Below are 27,160 nucleotides of genomic sequence, written 5' to 3' on the forward strand. Positions count from 1 at the left end.
TTCTCTGTTTTTTTATTAGTTTATAGATTATAGAAAAAGCAGGCTGATTATCTTATGTCATTTTACTTTATTAAAAAATGCTATTTACTTAATTGATCAGTAGTATGGAATATGTTAGGTATGTTCAGCACCTAGTGTGAAATTACTAAGAAATAAAAATTGGTCATATATACATAAATGGTTTGATAAAGGGATTAAGAGACATTGCTCTTTTTCAGATTGAACTCTTTAGTTCTATAAGTGGGTTACCCATATAATTTATTATCCAAATCAGGACATTTGAGTGAAAGGGAACACTATTAATAATTATGCCAGGACAACTGGTATATCATCTTAAACTATCCCAGGCAATTGGGACATTTGACCACTCTGTCTAAGTACAATAATGCCCTCTCTTTATTTTGTATTTAAAAGAGGGGAAATAAACCCTGAATTCTGAGTCAAAGGAGTAAGTTAATGTAATGTGATAGGGAATTAATTGACAGCACATGTACTTAAAGTTTGTGTTGTGGAATTTAAGAAAACTAGCCAACATTTCATTAATAAAAAGTTTAATTATAATTTAAAAAATTATTTAATTTTCTAAAATTTAAGAATTTCTGGAAAAACGTCTTCATTTAGAGTGATAATGCCTCACATACATAATAATCTTTTATTAAAACGTTATTTCTGTTTTTAAAAAAGAACCCTATAAAACATAAGTGGAGATCCATGATAAGAAGACAAAATTAAAATAGTTTTCTTTCAACAGTCAGAATATTTGCTTTTATTTTCCTAAATTGAGAGAGCTTATTTACCTTTGGCTTTTTCTTCCTAACCTTAGTTTCATGATTTTGCTGATCGGAAGGATTGGGATGCATTCCATCCTACACTGGTGGCAGAAGGGCTTTTTGCATTTGCAAATGTTCTAAGTTATCTTCGTCTCTTTTTTATGTACACAACCAGCTCTATCTTGGGTCCATTACAGGTAAATAATTAAAATTTCTTAAAGAACATTTGTTAGATGTCATTATTGTTACATCTTTCTATTTGTCCACTGGAATATTGTTATCTCATGATATTAAAGTAAACTTTGCTTTTGAGAATAAATAGCAATTAGAAGGACACAGCATGTTTATCTACTTTGCTTCTGGCTCAGTGATAATCCTTTGCTTTCAGGTATTCCAAGTTTATTACGCTGTGGTCCATTAGCCTCCTCCCCTCACTCCATAGACATAGATATGTTTAAAATATAATTACGTTTCAGACAGTAGAGTAACATTAAAAATCCGCTTTTTATCAAAATGAATCTCACATTTAACGTTTTAAATATTTTAGGTTATAAGTATAAAGGAGGACCTGTGCAAACCAAAATAATCATGTTTGATGATTTTGAAAATGTATAAGCTGTATTTTAAAAGAATATTTTCACTTGTTTAACAAATATTAAATGTAATATGTTGGAAATTAGCATATTTAGAGCTAAAAAATTTATAGAGGTTATGTAGTTCAGCTTTATATTTTATAATACTTTATAGTTAAAGAAATTGAGCCTTTGAGATGGGATTTCATTTGTCCAAAGTAGTATGATTATTATGTACAAGAGTTCAAGACTAAGTTCTAAGTCTCTTTGCACCAAATAAAAGACTCACAATTGGTTGTATTTACCCAATAGAGTTTAGTAATTGATTGTTTTCAGAAGGTGGGGTCAACTCTGCTAGCTCTGTGTAATACTCTATCTTACTAATTCTGAAAATCTAAGCAATATTCATTTTCCCTTGATAAGTCAAAATTTACTAACAATTTAGATTGTCTCATATTTTTAAAGGCACTATTTTAAATAAAAGGCATAATTACCTTCTCCAAACAGGGATATGAAAATAAAATATATAGGAAAAACCTGATTTGATTAGGCTTGTGCTGTCATCCAGCAACAGTGTTTCCTGAAGTGTGGCTCTCTTAACCAAGTCCTGTGAGATGCTCTGAATTAAGTAAGTTTGGGACACACTGCATACTGTATACCTCTTTTGGGAATTGACAGTGCATGTTATCACATTAAAGCTTCTGAGAAAAAAGAAAGAAATTTGTTTAACCTTGTTCAAATCATCATTACCTAAAGTCATTTAACCTCATACCTGTTTTTCATGAAATATGTGCAAGTCTCTGTATTTCTCCAAAACAGTAAGCCATAGAAACACTGGCTTAAACTATCTGTTCTTTTGATTTATTTTTGCCACTAATATTGTCTATGAATGCTTTAATCAAGAGTCAACAGTGTTTTTATTACATGCACATTGATTTTTTTTTTTTTTTAACTGAAAGTGGATGACAGAACTAGATTTCTATACTGGAAATTTCTTTATGGAGTTCTACAAAGGGTTAAAAAGAAGAAAGTATAATATTGTTTAAGAATGAACAGTCAGTTTCTGACTTCTGTTTCCATCCAACATGGAGTAATAAGGATTAGATTTACCCTTCTACCTAAAGCAATCAAAAAGGAAAAAAGAACAAAATATATGAAACAACAGCTTATAAGAAACTAGACATCAGGCAATAAACAACAGTGATGTCTAAGAAACGAGAAACAAAGATTACTCCAGCTTACTGCCTTGTGAGAATTTTTAGGCTATTGTGCAGAGTGGGTCAGTGCAGTCAGAGCCTGGCAGAATTCTGGGTTTAGGAGACTGATACAAGAGGCCAGTGAGACCCAAAAGACTAGGGTTTGCAGGAAGGGTACTAGAGAGGACAGAGCAGCACAGAGAGAAAATTCTGGAGATCTGCAGAAGTTCTCCCTTGAGTATTCAGCAGAGTACTGATTAGCATATGAATGTGAGAACTCTACCTGGGGCAGGGAAAGAGCCATCTCATCAGAATTAGTGGAAACAGTACTTAGAGCTCATGCAAAGGAGAGTGTCTGTTTGATACATTGGTCATTGGGTAGAGTACTCAGAAGGGTCTTGCCTCAGTAGTTATCTGTAGCCTACATACACACTGCTCTGGTTTCACCAAACAAATATTAAAAGCAAGATGTGAAAGGATTAAACTTTTTCCAAGTAACTTAACTGTGTTCATCAAAACCTATTCAAAAGCAACACAGATGTTAGAATTATCATATAAGGACTTGCCAAACAGTTATTATTATTGTGTTCCATATGTACAAAAAGTTTAAAATTTAGTAGAGACATGGAAGATGTAAAAAAAAAAAAAAAAAAGACCCAAATTAAACTTTCAGAGATGAAAATTTCACTGTGTGACATGAAACATGCACTGGATGTGATTAATGAGAGGTTAGATATTGTAGAAAAACACATTAGTAAACTTGATTAGATAACAATAGAAACTATTCAAAATAAAATGGAGAAGAAAGAATTTTTAAAATGAAAAGAGTGTGAACTTTGGGACAACTTCAGGTGGCTTGCTATTAATTAATACTAATATAATTGGAATCCCTGAAGAAATGAGAGACCAAAAAATTTTGAAAAAATAATAGCTGACATTTTTGAAGAAAACTATAAACCCACAGATCCAACAAGTTCAATAAACCTCCAAACATGAGAAACATAAGGAAAATCACACCAAGGGACATCATATTCAGTATATCACTGCTGAAAATCAGTGATAAAGAAAAAAACCTTTAAAGTAAACAGAGAATAGCAGGTCATGATATACAGAGGAAGAAAGATAAGGATGACAGCAGATTTCTTATCAGAAACAATGAAAGCAAGGAGGCAGTGGAGTGACTGAAACTAAAAAAAAAAAAAACAACTGTCAACCTGGAGGTTCCCTACCTAGCAAAATATCACTCAAATATGAAGGTAAAATACAGACTTTTCCAGACACACAAAAGCTGAAAGAATACATCACTGGAGACTAGCACTACAAGGAATGTTAATAGAAGTCCTTCAGGTGGAAGGACTACAATACCATAGGGGAATATGGATCTAAACAGAAGAATGAACAAAATACAAATATACCCAAAGTGAATGGTAATGATAATGCTAAATAGATAGGCTTTTTTTTTGTTGTTTCTTCTCTCGCTTTTATAAAGGATGCCAGCTAATCCATTTCAGCAGATATAAGAAACATGATTGGGCATAAATCAGTAATGCTTTGTATTTTAAAGAAAAAAGACATGAAGATAGAATCTGCACATAATTGTGGTAATAGTAATAGCAGACATTTATTGAGCCCTTACTATGTGCCAGTTACTGTTCTAAAGTCTTTATTTACATTTATTACCTCATTTAATCCTCACAACTATTCTAAGAGGCAGACTCTTTTATTTCCATTTTACAGAGGAAGAATCTGAGGCATAGAGACATTAAGTAACTTGCGCAATGTCACATGGTTGGTAAGTAGCAGAACTGGGATTCTAGCCTAGGTGTTTTGACTCCAGAGCCAGTGGTCTTAATCACTATATCAAATTGCCCCCCAGGTTGTTTAATACTACAGAATAATACTATTCCTTCATTAACTCTTATTGTATAGTAACTTCTGTGGGCAGGCTTTAATAATTTACAGATTTTAAAAAAATTATTCAAGTCACATGTCTCAAATGAATTAACCTTTTACACTGACAGTTGGATGATTTAGACAAAAAGAACAAGCCACAATCACACAGCACTCTACCCTTTTTCCTTACTTAGTCCCAGGGTAGGGACCTCTCTCAGGTCCCACATGCTTTCTGTCTATTCTTGTCGCTTAGTACAAAAGATGTAATTATTAACAGTTTCTCCTGCTCCAAGAGTCTGCTGCTTGGGCCCCTGATTCTTACCCATCTGTACCACATACTGTAGGAAAAATGGCACCCATAGACTTACTCAAAACAGGGTTGCCACAAACAACACAGTATCTGTGGAGCACCACAAAGTTAAGTATAATAAAATGATATATGCTTGTATTTTGAGTATCAGTTACTGGTCCTAAATGAGGTATGCTTGTATGCTTGAGTACCAGTTACTGGTACTAAGTAGTGAGAGGGTTCCAACTGAATGTGGCAGTTAAAGTGTAGGGTGGAGTGGGTTGAGGAGGATAGAAGAGAAAGAGGCAAGGCCTTCAGAGAAAACAACCCTTCAGGGAGTTTTACTCCTACTGTCCAAGGAACTGTCAAATGCAAAATCCATCCAAAGAGAAAGCTAAGGTTTATTATTATTGTCATATCTGATAAGACTGGGTGATTAAACACCAGACATAAAGTCAAGTGGACCTGTTTGCCCTTCCTCTTTCTTTCCTCCCCTTCCCACTGTGAAATATCACCACCTTTTCTTCGGTGCTATGATAACGAGTCCTTAGAAAAGCAACAAGTCTCCCACTTCAGCTTCTGTTTTTGATCTCATGCTTTCAGGCCTTACATCTAGAGAAACTAAGTGGAAACAAGACAGTTTTGTTTTGTTTTGTTTTGGAGGAAAATAAGTTACTTGGGAATTTTCTCAAATATCCCTTTTCTTCCCAAAAGTCCCTTCCCTTCCTACTTCATTTAGGATAGGAGGTGCATTTCTTTCCCAGAGGTTGAAATGTTTCCTAGGGAAATCTGCCATATCATGTGATTCTCGACATTTTAACTAAAGGCACCACATAAATTGATTAGGTTTCTCTGAGGAGGAGCCCCCAAGCAGAGGTCTCTGGCAAGGATTAGTTCTGGAGTGGTCATGATGAGCAAATCAGACCAAAGGAGGGGAGCCTTTGAGGGTCTATGCATGCATTCCTAGGCCTCAACATTTATGGTACTTGAAAGTGCTATTATCTAAGTGTCTTGCTTTTCTGTTTGGTCTAGTTATTAGAATTACTAATATTACAAATGAATGAACATTTCCTTGGATCCTGACAGCTTAGTTCAAAATCTTGCTCCATCTCTTATTGTTTAGTGTCTGTGAGCCTCGGATTCTTTATCCGTTGTTGTGAGGATTAAATGGGTCAGTGTATGTAAGTACCAGAGTACTTGACACATGGTGGGCTTTACATAAATGTTTAGGTCCATTTTTCCATTCCTTTTATAGTTAGTTAACTATGGCAGAGCTGAAATATAATACAAGAAAACTTGGAAAGCTTAGTACTTGAGACATTAGTGTTTTTATTTTATTTCTAGTGAATTATTTGATTTTACTAGATAATTACCAGATTTAATTTAGTAGCCTGTATAATATAAGTGGCATATTGGTGCTCCTTCTAATGAGTAAAGAGCTATTTCAGGTGTTTTGCATTTTGGTGTATATTAGTGTTAGAGAAACCTAGGAGTCATGTAGTCCAGAGGTTCTCAAACTGGTGGGGCTACAGAATCACCTGGGGAGCATATTCAACCTAGATTCTCAAGTCCTGTCCTCAGAGATACTGATTAAATTGATTAGGTTAAAGCTGGAAAATTGCATGTAGATGAGTCTGTTGTATCATTTGACCATATCCCTTGTATAGATCAGGAAACTAAGGCCCAGCTCACACAGTGTTAGAACCAGGACTTGGTGTTAATTAACTAAGTTAATTAACAATTACATCATTTTTGGATAATACTTTATCTATTAATTCAGTGAATCCTGGTGGGAGCTATTATGTGAGAACTAAATCCCTGCTAATTGTATCCAGCCCTGCATTTGTAATGAGAGTGCTAAGACCACAGAGTGATGTTTTAGAAAAGCGCTTGCAAGGAGTTAGAAGCAAGAATTCAGCTCCTCCCTGTGCCATCTATTAGTTCTGTTACCCTGAGCAATTCAGTAAATCTCTCTGAGAGTCAATTTTGTCACGTGGAAAAATAGAACTAATACTAGCCTTTCCTACTTAATAGATGTGATAGCTCTTGGAAAATGAAGAATTATTCAACATTTTAATTAATGCACCAGGCTCTGGAGCTTACTAAGACATGGTGGCTGCTCTTAAAGACTGCTAGAGGAGACAAACATAACATAAATACTAGTATGAAGTCAAAAATACTGTTTTAGCAATAACAAAGTTACTTTGGAAGCATGACTGAGGGAGTAGCTGGAGAGAGTCAGGAAGGCTCCTTAGAGGAGGTGGCATTTGATCTGAGCCTTGAAGGGATGAGAAGCCTGCCTGGTAAGGGACAAAGGGAGAGTAACATGCAGAAGCATGGAGTCATAAAGCATGGTGTGCTGAGAGAATACAGCATGTCCTTTATAGTTGGACTGTGGATTGGAGTTGGGGAGACGAAGCTAAAAAAGATAGGCTGGGCTGGATACTGAAGGTCTCTGTGCCAGGAATTTTAGTATCACATGTGCAAAGGAGGTTTTTGAGCCTGGGTGGCTTGCTTAGACAGAACTTTTGGACAGATAATTATGGGTTTATTCTGGAAGGAGATTTGGAAAGACAATGACTAGAAGTTGTCATTATTATTGCTTTCTTTTGTTAGTGACTTCTGTAATTTAATGAGCCTAATGAAAGCAACCTTTCCCTCATCAGAGATTTAGGTTTTTGTTGTTCTGCGTAGTACTCTATATATAAGGCTTTTTGCCTCTCTTATTTCTGAGGATAAGTCTCCAAAAATAGCATTAGCAGATCAAAAGATATGACCTACCTAACACCTCAGTATTTTTTTTTTTTTTTTTTTACAAATAGAGTGTGCTAATTTTCTGCAACATAAGCAGTATAAAAATAGTTTCACCACATCAATAGCATTTGGTGCTTTTTAAAAAGTTATACTAATTTAGCAGTTTGTTTTAACTTCCCTCTTTCTGATTAGCAAGGATTTTTTTCCTCTGTGTGTACTAGTATTTTATGTAAATTTCAGTATTAATATTTTAATTACCTTTCTCTTTTATGTCACAAATTTTAATATTTCTCAAGTTAAGCTGCCAAGTAGTTTTTAAAAAGTAAATATTTGAGAAAGCATTAGTATTACTTCTACAAATATAAATTTTATAATCTCTCAGTCTGAAATAAATTTATGGTTTTTAATATTTGCCTTTCACATGAATATTTGGTTAATGTCTTCAAGCCAGTGTTCAACTCAGTGATATTCACTGTTCTGCTTTTAGTTCTTCTTATATAAGAACCAATATCATGCTATTACAAGTCAGGCTTGGCATAGTGGAACACACTTGTAATTGCCGCACTTTGGGAGGCTGAGGCTGGAGGATAGCTTGAGGCCAGGAGTTCAAGACCAGCCTGGGCAACACAGAAAGACACCCCTCTACAAAAAATTTAAAAATTAGCCAGGCATGGTGGTATGTGCCTATAATTCTAGTTTCTCATGAGGCTGAGTGGGGAGGATTGCTTAAGCCCAGGAGGTCAAAGCTACAGTGAGTTGTGATTACATCACCATACTCCAACCTGGGCAACAGTGAGACTCTGTCTCTTAAAAATTTCTTTTTAAATTTAAAATTTAAGCAAATCATGAAGTTTGTGGTGCTCTCATTCAGAATTGCTTACCTTGACATTGAACTCAATTACATTTATTTAAAACTTACGTTAAAGCTACTTTGACTATATTTTTTAAACTTAAAATTATATCATACATGGTCACTATTGGAAAACCCAGTTTACCTATAAGCTGACAGTATCCAGACTTTCCTCAAAGGTGATGTAGTTATCAAAAGCGGTTACTACATTCTTACTATCATAAAGGATTGAGTTCTCTACTGAGATGGTATGGCTTTACTCTAAGCAATCATAATTTTAATGGATGCTTTTCTTTCTCAAGGTTATCCAATAAAGCTGTCATTGATTAAGAGGAAAGTGCATTTCTTCTCCTTCTCACATATTTTCAGTTTTCTGAGTGTCCCTGCTTCTTGTGTCAGAATTTTGCAAGGGGGCCAAGTGAGGGAAGCATAGACTTTGAAAAGTATCATATGGTCTAGTCAAAAGTACAAGTCAGGCATAATTGGACCTTGCCACTGTGGCAGAGTCTGGGTTATTAGCTCATGGTATACCTAAGAATTTAAACTCACCTCTTCTGCTTAAGTAGCTGGTCCACTTCGGTGGGCTAGAAGCATGTGGCCACTTACCTATGGGTACCATTTTGTATCACTGAAAGCGGGCTTGTGCTATGCTGGCAGACTTGGGTCAATTAGGAATTTTATTTGAAGGTTGATGTAATTAATTTGACCTGGTTAAATTTGAGGAAGGGTTGTTTTAAAACACTAATTTTTGTATGTTAAAAATAATGAGGCCAGGCATGGTAGCCCATGTCACTAGCACATTGGGAGGCTGAGGTGGGCGGATCACTTGAGACCAGGAGTTCGAGACCATCTTGGCCAACATAGTGAAACCCCATCTCTACTAAAAATACAAAAAATTAGCTGGGCATGGTGGTGGGCATCTATAATCTCAGCTACTAGAGAGGCTGAGGCAGGAGAATTGCTTAAATCTGGGAGGTGGAGGTTGAAGTGAGCCGAGATAGTGCCACTGACTGAGTCTAAAAAAAAAAAAGTAATCAATGCATATAGTAAAGAAAACTCAAAGGGATATGAAGTTAAAAAGTCTGCCCTCTATACCCTTAGTCTTACCTTCCATAAATAAACATTGTTAACAATTTCTTGTGTAAACTTCCAGAAATTTCCTATGCATATTAAATCATATCTATATGAAAATATGTATCTTATCTATCCTTTAAAAAAATAGAAATGGGAGCTATTCTACATATACATACTGTTTTATACCCTGCTTTTTGGACTTTCTTACAGCCATCTTTTTATGCCAGCACATGTAGATGTTCTTCATTCTTTTTAAAAACAATGTTGAGTAATGTTACAGCTCTTTTAGAATGTATCTAGCAGGCTTTCCAGTTTTTGCAGGAAAACCCCCTCCCCCCAAAAATAAAAAATAAATAAATAAATGAAACCAATATTGAGGATTTTCTCAAAGTTTTTCCTACCTCTAACAATGCTACAGTGGAAATCCTTGTATATACATGCGTCTTTGTGTACTTGCTATCTCTTGGTTAAATTTCTAGGGATAGAATTGCTGGATCAAAAAAGTACTATCACATTATTCCCCAAATTGGTATGCCAATTTGAAAACCAAGAATTTGTTAGAAGTACCTAAGCTCTAAATTTTGAAGGAGTGTGAAGGAGAATGAAATTAGGATTATGACATCCATATGCACTATACCATGTCTAAACAACAAAAGATACTCACTACTAATACTGGACACCCTCATTTGGCTTGCACACATAGTTTTTGGTTTTGTTTTTTTTTTTGAGATGAGAGTCTTGCTCTGTCACCAGGCTGGAGTGCAATAGCACATCTTGGCTCACTGCAACCACCGCCTCCCTGGTTCAAGGGATTCTCCTGCTTCAGCCTCCCAAGTAGCTGGGATTACAGATGCAAGCCATCACACCCAGCTAATTTTTGTATTTTTAGTAGAAACGGGGTTTCACCATGCTGGCAGGATGGTCTCCATCTCTTGACCTTGTTATCCGCCCACTTCGGCCTCCTGAAGTGCTGGGATTACAGGTGTGAGCCACTGTGCCCAGCCAATATTTTCTTAAAATGGACCCAAAGTGAAAGAAAATCTATCACCTCAACATAAGAAATTAGAGCAGTCCCATAGGAGGAAATGCTGCCTTTTAGGAATTGGTTTAGAATTGGTTTTAAAAATCAGGTGAAATACTTTGCCTCATAATGATTTTATATTTGTAATCTTTAAGAAGCTATGTAAATATAAGCATTTATTTCTCTTTAGGTTTGAGCAGGGTATTTTCCTTTTATCCCTTGCAAATTAGGCATTTTCTTAAATCTCCATATCTCTGCCTCTATCTCCATAACAACAATGTCCTCTGAAAACCTGATCCAGGTTCTAGGAATGTGCCGTGTAACACTGATCATGTTGGATTAGAATGACTTGTTAGGCAGCTGGGTGTTCAATGTTTTTAGAATGCTAGTATATCTCAACCAAATGCAATAGAAGGGGTAGGCTGTGGATTATGTGTTTGTCTTCCTTTTGTTGCTGGGTCATTTATATTTAATATTTTGTTTTTCTGATAATCTTAATTAATACCTGTGTTATATATTCCACAGATTTCAATGGGACAGATGTTACAAGATTTTGGAAAATTTCTTGGGATGTTTCTTCTTGTTTTGTTTTCTTTCACAATTGGACTGACACAACTGTATGATAAAGGATATACTTCAAAGGAGCAGAAGGACTGTGTAGGCATCTTCTGTGAACAGCAAAGCAATGATACCTTCCATTCGTGAGTGTCTTTTAAATGTTTTAGTAAATATATTTGCCTTTTCTTTTTACCGTCTTCTATATGGATTAGTATCTATAGAAATGGAACTTCAAATTTTAAGAAATTCCTTATTAATGTTCATAAACTTTAACAAATACTTATTTTTTCATGAATCAGTATAGTCATCTTTACATACAGAATCTTAAATAGTGGGTCTAGATTATTACCTTGTCTTTCCTACTGCAATCTATCTTAACAGAGGAATTCTTGGCATTTTGTGTGTTCTTAGCATTTTGAGCAATTCTTTGTCAGTCCCATGTATTGGAAGAGATGTTCAGCATCTCTGTCCTTCAGTATTACATGTCAGTAGCAACTCTCAGTCCTTGTTACAGCCAAAAACACACAGCTTTAACACCTTTTAAGAGGTCATTAGAATTGAGAATCATTAGAACTTCATCAACATTTTTTTTTTCTCTAATGTATCATAAGGATTTGAACAACCTGTTGTGAGGTAAACAAAATACCTCCCCTCATTTTTAAATAAAACAGTGGAGAAGGGGTGTGGAAGGACACATTTGTTATTTCTATTATGTGCCAACTATTCTTTAGTTACTTTGTGTGTAATCTTATGTTAAAAAAAAGATTAATGAGTATGTGTCAATGTAGCATTTACTACATTGCCAGACAATGTTCTAAGTGCTGAGTGAATGAAGTATTAGTTGAAGCTTACATTCTAGGGAGGTGATACAGGCAACAAAAAGAGGAGTAAAATATACAGTATGTTACACAGTGGTAGGGGCTACAAAAACAAATAAAGCATGGGCTAAAGAGCGTCTGTGTGTCAGAGTTCAGTTTTACCTAAGGAGCTGGGGAGTGCCCCAGAAGAGATGACATGCACATGAGGATCTAAAGCTGGTAAAGGAGCAAGCCATGAAGAAGATACCTGGGGGAAGAGAATTTACAGAGAGAACAGCAAAGGCAAGTGTCCAGAGCTAGGAGCATGACTGGCATGTTCAAGAAAAAGCCAGGCAGCCAGTGTGGATGGAATGTGTCAAATCAGAGGGGGAGTTGTAGGAAATGAAGTCAGAAAGGTAATGGGGATCATGTAGGACCTTTTTGCCTTTGTAAGGATTTTGAGTTATTGAGATTGAGAGTTATTTGAAGGTTTTGACCAGAGGTATGGCAAAATCTAATTAGATATTAACAGACCATATAGCCTGCCTCGTTGAGAACAGACAAAGGCAGCAAGGGCTTAAACAGTTACAAATAATTTATCTTCCTTAGGGTCTGTGTCTTTGTTTAAAGTAAGGCATATCTGTACTGTAGAAATCAACGTCATTTTTAAATAAAGAATTGTTCAAGGATTATCAGTGTTTTATTTATATAATTTTGATATAAACAAATTATTCATTTTTGCTAATTTCTTTAATTGCCTTTTAAACAGAAATGCAATTGTCTTTACAGGTTCATTGGCACCTGCTTTGCTTTGTTCTGGTATATTTTCTCCTTAGCGCATGTGGCAATCTTTGTCACAAGATTTAGCTATGGAGAAGAACTGCAGTCCTTTGTGGGAGCTGTCATTGTTGGTACATACAATGTCGTGGTTGTGATTGTGCTTACCAAACTGCTGGTGGCAATGCTTCATAAAAGCTTTCAGTTGATAGCAGTAAGTTCATTCTTTTAAAAACTTTATATTCTCCTCAGAAGATAGCCAAAGATTATAAGAACTGAAAAACAATATTTTAAAATTAAATATAGATTTTTAAAATGTAAGTAATGTATAATAATTGCAAATGTTGAACCAATTTTTTTTTGCAAGGTGTGGAAACATCCCCCTATATTTGTGTATATATTCATATTCCAGTTTGCTTTTTAATTTGCCTTTTATATAGAATCATGAAGACAAAGAATGGAAGTTTGCTCGAGCGAAGTTATGGCTTAGCTACTTCGATGACAAATGTACATTACCCCCACCTTTCAACATAATTCCTTCACCAAAGACTATCTGCTATATGATTAGTAGCCTCAGTAAGTGGATTTGCTCTCATACATCAAAAGGCAAGGTCAAACGACAAAACAGTTTAAAGGTAAGAAATTAGAAGCTTGAATGACAACATAAAAGTTTTCACAATTCCTAATCTCAGATGTTTCTTTAAGTATAAGTATGCAAGTTCCCTAAGGGCTGTGACCATCTGACTTTTTTCACTGCTGTATTCCCTAATGCACCGCATTGCATCCAACATAAAGTAAGGATTCAGTAAATATTATTTAGAGAGAGAGGGCCAGAGTGGTGACTTACGCTTGTAATCTCAGCACTTTGGGAGGCTGAGGTGGGCAGATAACTTGAGATCAGGAGTTCAAGACCAGCTTGGCCGATATGGTGAAACCACATCTCTACTAAAAATACAAAAATTAGCCAGGCGTGGTGGTGCGTGCCTGTAGTTCCAGCTACTCACGAGGCTGAGGCAGAAGGATTGCTTGAATGCAGCAGGTAGAGGTTGCAGTGGGCCAGGATCATGCCACTGTACTACAGCTTAGGTGACAGAGTGAACTCTACCTCAAAAAAATATATATATACATATATACATATGTACATACATATGTATATATGTATATATATGTACAAACATATATATATGTATATATATAATTATTGAGAGTGAGAGATAGTACTGAGTTTTTGTTGTTTTTTTTACTTTTCAGATTCCTCCAATATACAAGATTTCATCTCATAGTTTTAGGAAATATTCGGAATACCTATTCTGTCACTGTAGCTGAGGAATGACTACTAGAATCAGCTCATATTTTTCTGGTTCTTCTTGAAAGTTATTCAATACATCAGTAATTCAATATATGTTACTATAAACCAGGGGTTGGGAAATTTTTTCTGTAAAGGTCCAGATAGTAAATATTTTACACTTTTCAGGCTGACACAAAGTCAGAGATACCGTGTAAGCAGTGATATAATAAGAGAGAAAACAAATTTTCACAAAACTTTTATTGATAAAATTCAAAATATAACAATAACAGTAATAATTTTTAAAATACAGTTCTACTTGTGAAAAAAATGGAATTTCTTTTTGGAGGGGATACAATTTCACTTTAGAGTTTAAAATTAGTGTTCTTATCATAATTGATGATAACTGTTCATCTGTGAAATCTATTCTTAATTCACAGGCTGTAAAGTCGGGGTGTGGACCGTATTTGGCCTGTGGGTTGTAGTTTGCCAATCCCTGCTATAAACTAAGGATTCCTAAGATTAACTTTCTTCAGTCAAGATAAGCATAAAATTAAATGCATAAAACAAATATGCAGGCTATACCATATACTAGCAAAACTATAGTCTAATAAAGCATTTAAAGAGGTCTTTGTGTCTATGAATGTATTTTTGAAGCCTACTTACTTTAAATATTGTTTCTGCATATTATTAGTATCATATTGTTGTTTGTTTTGAAGGAATGGAGAAATTTGAAACAGAAGAGAGATGAAAACTATCAAAAAGTGATGTGCTGCCTAGTGCATCGTTACTTGACTTCCATGAGACAGAAGATGCAAAGTACAGATCAGGCAACTGTGGAAAATCTAAACGAACTGCGCCAAGATCTGTCAAAATTTCGAAATGAAATAAGGGATTTACTTGGCTTTCGGACTTCCAAATATGCTATGTTTTATCCAAGAAATTAACCATTTTCTAAATCATGAAGAGAATAATTTTCAATAACAAATCCAAAAGACTATACTTGCATAACTTGCAGTGAAATTAATGAGATATATATTGAAATAAATAATTATGTAAAAGCCATTCTTTAAAATATTTATAGCATAAATATATGTTATGTAAAGTATGTATATAGAATTAGTTTTTTAAAACCTTCTGTTAGTGGCTTTTTGCAGGAGCAAAACAGATTAAGTAGATAGATTTTGTTAGCATGCTGCTTGATTTTCTTACTTGGACAGTGCTTTAAAATGTTTTCTTTTTATGTTTAAGAAGGGCAGTTATAAAAGGACACATTGCCGAGAAGGTTTTATAAAATCAAGATCAGCAAATGTGGCTGATGTCCTTTATAGGATACACTTGAAATATAGAAGTTATGTTTTAAATATCTCTGTTTTAGGAGTTCACATATAGTTCAGTATTTATTGTTTAGGAGTATAATTTTATCTAAAATAATAGTCTATTTTTTTTCTTTTGTATTTTGTTATAATCTTAAGCAACCAAGAAAAAACCCTAATATTTGAATCTGTTTATGTCAGTTCAAATTCACTTCAGTTTTCATTATTGTAATATATTTACTTTTACATGGTTATAATCACTTTATATTTTTAATGTTTTTTCACTTAATACTTAATATATACATTTCCATGTATTGATGTAGTCTACATATTTAAATTTTTATAGTTTTTGAAAAATATAGTCAGTATTTTTTTTAGCTAGAGTATTCAATTATAAGTTTGCATAGCTACTTACATTTGGTCGCTTTTAATTTTTTTGTACCGTAATAGTGCTTTTTTTTTCAAGTTGGAGTGAATGTTTATAGTTATAAGATAGGAGATGCCTTTTTTTTTTTAGGAGATACTTTTTTAATCACATGTAGTCACAACCTGTTTTGTTTTTGTAAAACATTGGACGTTCTCTTTAATGCAATGATTTCTTTTATATTTGAACTAAAGTTCTTGAGCTTATCTCCCAAGGTACTTTTCGGAATTTAACATAGCTTCTATAAGAGTGACTTCATGCTTTTTTGTGGATCATTCTTGCTGCTTAAGATGAAAAGCATTGGTTTTTTAAAATTAGAGGATAAAATATGTATTTAATTTTTTGTGTGTGTTACATAAAGGGATGTAGCTAAAATTTTTTCATAGGCTATTACTTATATATTATTGAAGCACTTCCAGTTAAGAGGGTATTAGGTATATAATTCTCTTCTTAACTGAATGTCAGATGGTCTTACGCCACAGGGTGCAGGTAGCCCTCGGTCCGTAAGCACCACCGATCCAGGGATCATTGTCTCAATAGGTTAGTATTATGTTTCATCTTGCATTTGAATTTTTATTTTTTAATTTCCAAATTTTAAGTCTTCCCTCTTTTGGGCAAATTCTTATAAAAATGTTTATTGTAAAGTTATATATTTTGTCTACGATGGGATTATGCACTTCCCAATTGGGATTTTACATCTGGATTTTTAGTCATTCTAAAAAATACCTAATTATTAAAACATTTATAGAGTGCCTACTGTATGCATGAGTTGAGTTGCTTATGAGGTACATTTTGAATGACAGCATATTGTAAGAAAAAAGGTGAATAAAACTTGACATTAGATTATAAATTGATAGAGTCTGTCCATTGTGTTACCAGTTTTAAAAAGTTGAGATATACAGTAGTCCCCCTTTATCTGCAGTTTCACTTTCCATGGTTTCAGTTACCCACAGTTAATCATAGTCCAAAAATATTGAATGAAAAATTCCAGAAATAATTTTTAAAGTTTTTGTTTGTTTGTTTGTTTTTTAGAGACAGGGTCTCTCTCTGCCCATGCTCACTCTGCAGTGGCATGATTATAGCTCACTACAGCTTCGAACTCCTGGGCTCAAGCGATCCTCCTGCCTCAGCCTGCCAAACTGCTGGAATTACAGGTGTGAGCCTCCATGCTCCGACAGTTCTTAAGTTCTAAATGTTCACTATTCTGAGTCACATGATGAAATCCTATGTCATCCTGCCTGGGCGTGAATCATCCCTTTGTTCAGCATATCCACACAGTATACACTATCTACCACTTAATCACTTAGCATCATTCTCTGTTATCAGATCGATTGTCATGGCATCCCACTGCTTGTGTAACCCTTGCTTTATATGTAATCCTAATTTTACTTTATAATGGCCACAAAGTACAAGAGTTGTAATGCAGATAATTCAAATATGCCAAAGAGAAGCTGTAGCCTGCTTCCTTTAGGTGAAAAGGTGAAAGCTCTTGACTTAAGGAACTTAAGAGAAAAAAAATGTATCTATGGTAACATCTATAGTAACAATGAATCTTTTGTCTGAAAAATTGTGAAAAAGGAAAAAAAAATCTGTGCTAATTTTGCCATTACACCTGAAACTGCAAAAGGTACAGCTACAGTGTGGGAAGTACTTAGTTAAGATGGAAAAAGCATTACATTTGTGGGTGGATGGTATGAACAGAAATGTGTCCCAGTTAACGGCAATTGGGCTTAGTAGTATCTGTGGTTTCAGGCATCCGCTGGGGTCTTGGAGCATATGCCCTGTAGATAAGTGGGGACTACTGTACCATGTTTTGAATTAATCTGCCAACACAAAGACCTGTATGCGAACATTTATAGAAGCATTGTTCATGGTATCAAACTGAAAACAACCAAATGTCCATTAACTACTGACTGGATCAGCAAATTGTACATCCATACAATGAAAATCTATTCAGCAATAAAATGGAATTGTGTCAGTCACAATCAGAGAAACAGAGCTACTAGGATATTTGCAGGGACACATGTATATGTGTGGAGAGTGATTTGTTTACATTGATCTGACGTTACACAATTGTTGGAGTTGGTAAGCAGTCTCTGTAAGTCTCTGTTTTTTTTAACTAATGCTGAAGTGGAGCTGGAAGTTCATAGGGTAGGCCAGTGGGAAGAAAAGATGGATGTCAAGTAGGAGAGATCAGGGACAAACTGGAACCCATGAAGACAGACCGAGTCCCAGGTCACTCCTCACATCTCCAACCTTAGGATGTGATGCCCTGTGGGATAAGTGTTGCCCTTTGCCACTTGCTTTTGCAAGTGTGTTGCTAAACACTCACTTGGCCCAGGAATCAGAGAAGCTGAAGGAGGATCCAAGGAAAGGAGGGTCAGCTGTAGGTCTGGCTGCTGCCCCACATTAGCAAAGTGAACCAGCAGTTAAGTTACAGCACATGTGAGCTGCAGAAGTGCTCACATCAAGAACAAAATGGCTGCGGGTTCACCTCTGCTCTCCAGTCTCACACTAAAATGTCTCTTTTAACTGGAAGCATACAAGGAAGGGAATTTTGGGAAACATAATTAGGCCTAGCGAAGTTGATACATTATAAAGCCACCGCAGGAACAAACTGCTGATATATGCAATAGCATGGATGAATTTTAAAACTCAGTGAAAGAAGCCAGTCACAAAAGGCTGCAATACTGTATGGTTCCATTTATATGACATTCTAGAAAAGACAAAACTATAGGAACTGAAATCAGATCACTGAGTACCAGGGTCTAGCGGTCTAGGAGACGACTGACTGCATAACTCATCAAACTGTATGCTTAAAAAGAGTGAATTTTAATGTATAGAAATATTCCTTAATAAACCAGACCAAAAAAAATCTAAAATATAATGCTACAACATACTAAAATAAATAAGAAAATAACAAGGGAATCTTACAATTCAGTACCACCGCCAAAGAAAGCAGTGCTTGCATATGCAAGTTGGTAGCCCACCACTCACACAGCACGGTGAGGTACAGTAATAAATGTCAAGGTGAATAACTTCATATTACTATTTCAAAATTATTTTTGCCATTTAAATTCTATAATTTTTCATTTAAATTTTGGAATCTCTCAATTTCTACAAAAAAAAAAGAAAACTGTTGGATTTTGATTGGAATTTCACTGAAACGAGAGACCAGTTTGGGAAGAATTGACATCTTAATAGTGTTGGTCTAAACCATCAACATGATTTAGCTTCTCATCTCTTGAGGTCTTCCTTAATTTCCCTTTATAATGTTTTATAGTTTTTAGCATTGAAACCTAATAGCATTATACATTAATAACTAAAAGAATAGAATGAGTTTCTACTCTCAGGCAATCCCAATGAAGACCAGTTTGCTTGATCATTAGTTATGTGTTCAGATTTCAAAGCTTAACATTTTCCTAAAAGTAACTAGAGGTTGTTATTGTTTGAGGGATACAAACCAACTAACCTTTGACAGTCTTCTTAAAAAATGATAAAAGTGGAAGTGCTCTTATTAATCTCATTATTAATAAATACTTATTATCTCTTTTCTACCTGATAAAACTTTGATTCCTTAGACTATTTAAACTTTTTGTTTTGCTCAGAAAATGCATGTATAAAATGTCTGATAAATTGAGGGTATAGGTCCTGGGAGTAAACCAGCTGGGTCTAGTTATTCAGATTACACTGAGAAACTAGTACTAGTATCAGGGATAGTCAATGCTCTGAATTTCTCATTTGTAAGTTAATTTATTAGTTTTCTGGCATCATGGCCCCATTTGTAAACAAGTTGTTTCTGGAGGATACACTTAGAAGAATTTCCCATTACAGTGTTTCTCTTCATTTGATAATTTCACATTGCTTTTTCCTATTCTGCTCTCCCCCCAGATTGAAATAAATACTTCAGATATGCAATACATAAATTAGGAAAAATTTTATATGCTATTTAATGCTTTAAAAATAACCATCTTTAAGAGACATGATTTCTGATATAAATTAAATTATAGTAATACAAGAGGCAAAACAGCAGGTTTGCATAAGAGGTAAATGTATGTTTAAAAAAAAACAACTATCCTAGCCAATCCAATTCATGACAGGTAAGTCCATTTTTTTCATCCTGCTACCAGCAATCTGGAAAATTCTCTCTCCTTTCTCTCCCCATTAGAAAGGTTATTTAACCCATCCTTCAATTTTAGGCAAATTTATTGACAGACAAAATGATTTAGTGCTGTTTTAACACAATTTTAAGCAGGAAAATACAAAAACGGCCTCATTAACTCATTCATAAATTAATTCTGTGAGGTAATTCAGCTTCTCATTTTAAAATTCATTTCTTCCATTTTTATTTCCACAGAAAAAAGCAATCACAATATTTTCTGTGTTTGCTTGAATGCAGATGTCTTCTTCCCGCATCCACCCTGCCAACCCCAGTGATAGAGTCTCACAATATTACCCAGGCTGGAGTACAGTGGCTATTCATAGGTGCCATCATAGCACACTAGAGTCTCCAACTCCTGGGCTAAAGAGAACCTCCTACCTCAGCCTCCCAAGTAGCTGGGACTACAGGAGTGTGCTACCACACCCAGCCTCTTTCTTTTGAAAAGCCATAAAACAAGACCAGGCACCGGAAGGAACAGGTCTCTTAATCCTCTTCTGTATCCTCTAAGTATGGTGTTAATGATGAATGGCACAATGTTATTGAATGAAAATTTAGCCATTATCCATTAGTGTAAATATTCTAGGAATGGCATCTAGTTTATCAAATACTTTAACAATTGTGTGCTCCAGATCCTATTTTCTCAAACTGGATTAAAAGAAAACTTAGATTCCCGACTTCAAACCTTCTAATTTAATACACAGGAAAACTAACATTCTGAGTAATTTGTCCAAGCTTATATGCTGACTGACTTGAGATACTGAATTTGATTTATTTTTCCTATCAGTCAATATATATCCAAAAGCTTTCCATTTTTTAATTAGTTTCTCATTACAGGTTCATCTTGGTCAGCAAGCAGAACTTAAGTCCCTACTTTTCTAAATGACTAATATGTCAGTCTTTTATGATGAGCATTAAGCAGAGACCAGCAAGATGAGGAAGATTTGGAGGGAGAGGATGGACAGGTAGGTAGTGAACACCGTAGGAAAGGGGAGTTAGCCTCAGAAAGTAATAGCCAGGCCCAAAGGGACCAGAGTGTTTAGAGCAGACAGACTGGTGAATTTCATTGCTGTGCTACTTCTATCCTAATCAATTTGAATATTCAGCAGGTGCGGTGGCTCTTGCCAGTAATCCCAGCACTTTAGGAGGCCGAGGCACGTAGATCACTTCACCTGAGGTAAGGAGTTGGAGACCAGCCCAGCCAACATAGTGAAACCCTTTTTCTACTAAAAATTCAAAAATTAGCTGGTGTGGTGGTGCGTGCCTATTATCCCAACTACTCAGGAGGCTGAGATGGGAATCTCTTGAACCTGGGAGGCAGAGGTTGCAGTGAGCTGAGATTGTGCCAGCAACATAGTGAGACTCCATCTCAAAAAAAAGAAAAAAAAAATTTGAATACTCAAGGATCCAGAAACCACTTAAGACCATAAGGGATCTCAGAAAGGATCCAATTCAATTTCCTCATGTTACAGATAAGGAAACTAAAGTCCTCCCAGTGCCACACTGTGCACGAGAATCCAAATCTTTTTCCTCTTCACCCAAGAGGCTCTTAGGTGCTTTATGTTGCTATTAATATCAGTTTTTTTGTGAGATGAATTAATCAGATGTATGAAGGCTTACTTTCAGCTTGGAAATTTTCTTTATAAGTTTCTATACTTAAAAGCTTCATCTCACTGTTGAAATCTAGCCCAATCTTAGTATTAGAATGCTACAGGGACATCCTTCAGGCAAAAGATGTTTCACATTTATATCTAATAAAATTTTAGCCTTTTAAACTCAATTGTTGACATTTTTAAAAAGGAGAAATGACAAAAAAAATCAAAACCAGGATTTTTAATAACTTTAGAATCCTTCAGAACAATTTTTATGTATATCCCAAAGCTACTCAGCCAGAACACCCAATTCCATGCATCCATGCACAACCCCACACTTGTACATCCAGAAAGCCTTTGTCAAAAAAAAAGGCTGTTTGTGGCCCAGAGCCGTGGCTCACGCCTGTAATCCCAGCATTTTGGGAGGCCAAGGCGGATGGATCACCTGAGGTCAGGAGTTCAAAATCAGCCTGGCCAACATGGTGAAACCCCGTCTCTACTAAAACTACAAAAATTAGCTGGGTGTGGTGGCAGGTGCCTGTAATCCCAGCTACTCAGGAGGCTGAGGAAGAAGAATCGTTTGAACCTGGGGGACAGAGGTTGCAGTGAGCTGAGATTGCGTCACTTCACTCCAGCCTGGGCAAAAGAGTGAAACTCCATCTCCAAAATAAAAAAAAGAGGCTGTTCGTGTTCAGGGTCCTTAATTCAAAGCTCTTAATTATGAAAGGTAAAATAATATTCAATATTTTGCCCTTAGGCTAGGGCTTCTTTATATACCTAAGAGATAAGCATAGGAAATTTTCTATTTGAATCACCTGCAGGTTACCTTGGGTTTTTCTATTTGGATAAGCATATCATCTCGCTACTATAATAGTCTTGTTTCTCTCTTTCCAATCCTTACATCATGTATTTCATTTTCTTGCCTTGCCATGCTGTCTAGATCCTTTAGTACATAATTTCTAATATGACAGTTTCAGGCATTCCTGTCTTACCACTGATCTTAACAGAAATGCTTTCACTATTTCACCATTAAGTATGAGGTTTGCTGCAGATTTTCTTGTCAACTTAAGGACATTCCTTTCTATTCATAGTTTGCTCAGGGCTAATTTTTTGTCAGCAATAAATGTTGTATTAGAGTAAATGCTTTTTCTGCATTATTAAAATCAAATGAATGTTCTCCATCTATTGTGAATAGGGCTTTTCAGTACCCTTCCCCATTCTGAGTTTGACCTTCGTTTAACTGTAGTTTAGCTTACCTAGTAATCTGATAATACAGTATGTCAACTATGTTGCTAGGCAAACCTGCTTATGGTAAAAATGAGCCCTGATAGGTAAACTGCATCTGGATTAGAAGGAACTATCCTTGAACTATGAATCCCTGTGCACCGCTCTTACAACCAGGCACATCATCTATGAGGAGTCAGGAAGCTGTGATTATGGAGTTGTAAGAGATACTGGTTTCTGTGGAGATGTGACCTTTCAGCTGGTGTGTCTATACCCACTTGCATTCACCTGACTGAATCTGTCTTTTCTCGTTGATTCTGAGACATCATCTAAGGAGGCCAAAGAAAACAGCTAATGTTTGGCTGTGTAAACTGCCAGACTGCTACAAGGATTCTCACAGAAAAAGAAATTTTGACCCTGTCCTGCTGTTAAAATCTCGTCCCTGTGCTGTATCCTTCTGAGGACATTGGTACCAAGAAAGATCTGTGGTGCTTTTGAGAGCCTGAACGTTTCATTGCACCTCAGTCTCCCTAGTTAGTATTGCAGATCTATCTATTAATTCTGTAAAGTATGTTCATTGATTTTCTAATGTTAAATCAACCATACATCCTTAGGATAAGTCCAACTTGATCATGATCTGTTTCGTTTGCTGAATTTTGTTTGACAATATTTTGTGTAGAGTTTTTGCACCTATGTTCATAGGTGGAAGCAAGCAGACTGGAGATTTTCCTGGTTGCTACTGTCTGCTAAAGTTTTGGTATTAAGGTTATATTAATCTCATAAAAAGAATTGCTGAGTGGTCCTTCTTTATGTATACTCTGAAATAGTTTAAGTTAGATTAATAGTATTTACCACGTAAACGTTTGGTTGGCCTTCCAATTAAAACTATCTAGACCTGGAGCTTTATTTGAAGATATATTTTAAGCTACTGATTACATTTCTTTAATGGTTATAGGACTATTTAGGTATTCTATTTCTACTTGAGTCTGTGTTACGTTCTCAATGCCCACCTTCACCTCCACCCCAGGAATTTGTTCACGGTATCTAGTTTTCAAATTTTTGAGTATAAAGCGGTTCACAGTATCTTATTACCTTTTAAGATTCTGAAAAATCTGCATTAAGGTCCTCTTTCAATACTAAATTGGTTTACTTACCCGTTTTTACTTCTTTTCTTGCTTAATCTGGTCAGAGTTTTGTCAGTTATATTAATCATTCTAAAGAACCAACATTTGGCTTTCCTTTTTTTCTATTATTTAAGATTACAATTTTATTCAATTTCTGCTCTATGCGATTTTCTCCTACCTTTATTCTGTTTCCCTTTTACTAAGTTCCCAATTTGTATCATTCACAAATTAATTTCTACCCTTTCTTTTATAATGTAAACATGTAAAATTATAAATTTTAAAGTGTTGTTTAAGCTGCATTTCACATATTTTAAAATGCAGTTTTTCTATTGTTCAGCTTTTAATATTTTGTTTTCCATTATGGTTTCTTTTTTATTGTGAATTGAAAGTACATTTCTTAATTTCTAATTTATTCTTACTTTTTTGTTATTGTTTACTTTTTGTTATTAATTTCTAGTTGTTTAATGTTTTTGGAGAAATGTATCTGTTTGATACTAGTTGTTTGAAATTTGTTGGAATTTGCTTCATAGTGCAATGAGTGGGCAGGTTTTTAAATTGTTCCATTAAGAGCTCAAAATAATGTGTCCTTGGTTCTGTTCTATATATGTGTGTTAGGTACATCTAGCTAACTGTGTGGTTCAACACTTCTACATTTTTTTTTTGTTGTTGTTTTTTGAGACGGAGTTTCGCTCGTTACCCAGGCTGGAGTGCAATGGCGCGATCTCGGCTCACCGCAACCTCCGCCTCCTGGGTTCAAGCAATTCTCCTGCCTCAGCCTCCCGAGTAATTGGGACTACAGGCGCGTGCCATCATGCCCAGCTAATTTTTGTATTTTTGTAGAGACAGGGTTTCACCATGTTGACCAGGATGGTCTCGATCTCTTGACCTCATGATCCACCCGCCTCGGCCTCCCAAAATGCTGGGATTATAGGCGTGAGCCACCGTGCCCGGCCACTTTTACATTTTTAATGCTTTGTCTTTTAAATCTGTCAGTTGTTGAGATAAATATGTTAAAACCTCCCATTATGATGATAAACTTGTCCATTTCTATTTATACTATCTCGGATTTAGTTATATATTTTGAAGGATGTTATTAGCTGTGTGCAAATTTAGAATTGTTATATCTCCTAGTAACTCTCTTCATCTGGAGTAATGCCTTGAGGTATTTTTTTCTAGTATTAATAAAACCATACCATTTTTGTTTTGGTTAATGTTTGCCTGGTAAACCGTATTTATCTTTTTCTATCCTTTTCCTCTCAACCTTTCTGTGTTCTCATGTTTTAGATGTCTCTTTCAAATAGCACATAGTTGTATATATTTTTCTAAGCCAGTCTGACCATTTTGACTTATAACTTTCAGTATTTAGTTTAGCTGTTTATTGAAATTATTAATATATTTGTATTTTTACCTTATATTGTTGTATTTTTCCTGGTTTCACTTTCTTTAATTTATTCTTTTTTTTCCCCTGCTGGTTTTAAATGTTGATGCTGTATTTATATTATTATTTTATATTACCCTAGATAAATTAATGTAAATACTTAAGTTATCAAAGTCCTAAGTTAATACTTTTATCTTTCTCTCAGTGTGAGGTCTTTAGAATACTTAGGACAAACCTTTTTTAAAAATGTTTGCTTGCTAATTGAATTCATTTTAATTGCAAATTTTTGTTGCTTGCATTTATATAAAAATATATAAATTCAAGCCCCCACTCACCTGAATTCATGGATTCAAGCAAAAGGTGTTTCTGATTAATATTACTTAACTCACATTAGAACTTTCTGATTAGTGGCTGTTTAATTATAGGGCTTTTCTTTAAGGGAGTTTTTTTTGTCATTAGTTGTTATCATTTAAATAGTCCAGAAGGAAATGGGAGCCTGGTAGCAGTATTCTATTAACACATGAAAGAGAAGAAGGTAAATGTCTTCCAATTAAGGTTAACTTGCAAGTAAATAAATGGCAGAATTTAAGACATGGGAATTTGGCAAGATTCTTGTATGTTTGCTACAGGAATTCAAAGGATGAAAATCAAGCTAGGGAGATGCCCTGAAACAGTGAGATTTATAATTTTGAAATGTTTTGTGATATGTTAGTATGGTCACCTATTCATTCTTCATGTGTATTTGATTCCCCAAGTATAAAGACTTAAAAACAAAACCTTATCAACTATTCTTGAAAAATAAACAATTCATAAAATAGAAAATAGTATGAGATTCCAGAAGTTATGTAGTCTAACTCCCTCAAATTATATAACTAAGAAAACTAAACCTCAGTCAAAATCAAGGTGTCTTAGTCTGTTCTGTGCTGTTATAACAGAAAATCTAAGACTGGGTAATTTATTAAGAACAAATATTTATTTCTGACAGTTCTGGAGGCCAGTAAGTCCAAAGTCAAGGGCCTGCATCTAGTGAGGGCCTTCTCCCAGCATTATCCCATGGCAGAAGGCAGAAAAGCAAGAGAGCACATGAACACATGAACACATGTGCATGCCCAAAACAGAAAGAGAAGGATGGAGGGGGGAAACAGGAGGCAAATTCATCCTTTTCCCAAGAATCCATTTGCACCATAACTAACCCACTCCCATGATAATGGCGTGAATCCACTGGCGAGGGCTCTGCCTCATAAAAGAGCCCACCTCTCAACACTGTTGAATTGAGGATTTACTTTCCAACACATTAAGTTGGGAGGACACATTCAAACCAGAAAAATGATTTTATAAACAGGAAAGAAGTTACAAAGTGGTTGTTATTCTAGAAGGAGCAGCTTCACTATTCAGCTTATGTTTTGAATAACTGAAGTAAAAGACAAACCAGTGCCATACACTGCTAACTGTGAATCCTCTAAACAGTTGTAAAATACTGTGTTGGAGACATCAGGAGTACGAATAGTTTAGATTACTCCTCTCAGTTTTTACCCCACTATGACTCAAGCCCCCACTCACCTGAAGAAATCTTTCTGCTGGTCATGCGGGAGGTAAGATAACTGCCAGCATGCTGCTTGTAATTCACCAAAAGGAGATTCTATTCAGAAAGGAAAAACACTGAAATCTTTAGGATTCCCTCCTAAGTCCCAGAACACGTATCCTTGAAGGGAAGCGACTTCCCTTGAGAAGGCTGGAATCAATGAGGAGTCCATAGTTAGGTCTTGGCTGGGCGCAACTTGGTCTGTGAAGTTCAGCTGGCTGAGAGAACTTTCTAAAAGCTGGCACTGGCCAGGGAAGCCAGCCACCCGCCGTCATCAGAGTCTTCTAGTTCATCCACTTAGATGCAGAATTCCCTGGTAGTGATGGCATCTCAGTGGGAAAGTATATAAGTGGTTTCTGACCTGCCTGCCAGCCCAGTTTTGTTGCTTCCTTATGCTCACCCAGCTGCCAGAACAGAGGGAATATTCCTATTGAACTTCTATTTTGCCACCCTTTAAATGTCTGGTCATCCTAAGGCCGGAAGTTATTGTTTTCCTCTAAAAGAGTATTTTCCCTTATTTCTACT

The 27,160-nt window shown here is 35.5% G+C and overlaps 1 protein-coding gene and 1 non-coding gene across 7 annotated transcripts in view; both read left to right on the plus strand.

Annotated features, from left to right (window-relative positions):
• Window positions 1–16,426, plus strand: part of TRPC1 (transient receptor potential cation channel subfamily C member 1) — a 78,400-nt gene extending 61,974 nt beyond the window's left edge. For all 6 annotated transcript variants that reach the window (XM_012437134.2, XM_012437135.2, XM_012437136.3 and 3 more), the window contains 5 exons: window positions 824–967; window positions 10,945–11,120; window positions 12,564–12,765; window positions 12,992–13,186; window positions 14,556–16,426. In XM_012437134.2, coding sequence (XP_012292557.1) covers window positions 824–967; window positions 10,945–11,120; window positions 12,564–12,765; window positions 12,992–13,186; window positions 14,556–14,783 — 945 coding nt within the window. In that variant the 3' untranslated portion in view covers window positions 14,784–16,426. The remainder of the gene's footprint in view (window positions 1–823; window positions 968–10,944; window positions 11,121–12,563; window positions 12,766–12,991; window positions 13,187–14,555) is intronic.
• Window positions 9,668–9,729, plus strand: LOC135275956 (U7 small nuclear RNA). Its single transcript, XR_010343539.1, has one exon. It is a non-coding gene; the product is annotated as a U7 small nuclear RNA (small nuclear RNA).
• Window positions 16,427–27,160: the final 10,734 nt, after the last annotated feature.

The sequence above is a fragment of the Aotus nancymaae genome, unplaced genomic scaffold (assembly GCF_030222135.1).
Source record: "Aotus nancymaae isolate 86718 unplaced genomic scaffold, 86718_ANA_hifiasm-v0.15.2.pri h1tg000019l, whole genome shotgun sequence".
In the NCBI taxonomy this organism is placed as follows: Eukaryota; Metazoa; Chordata; class Mammalia; order Primates; family Aotidae; genus Aotus; species Aotus nancymaae.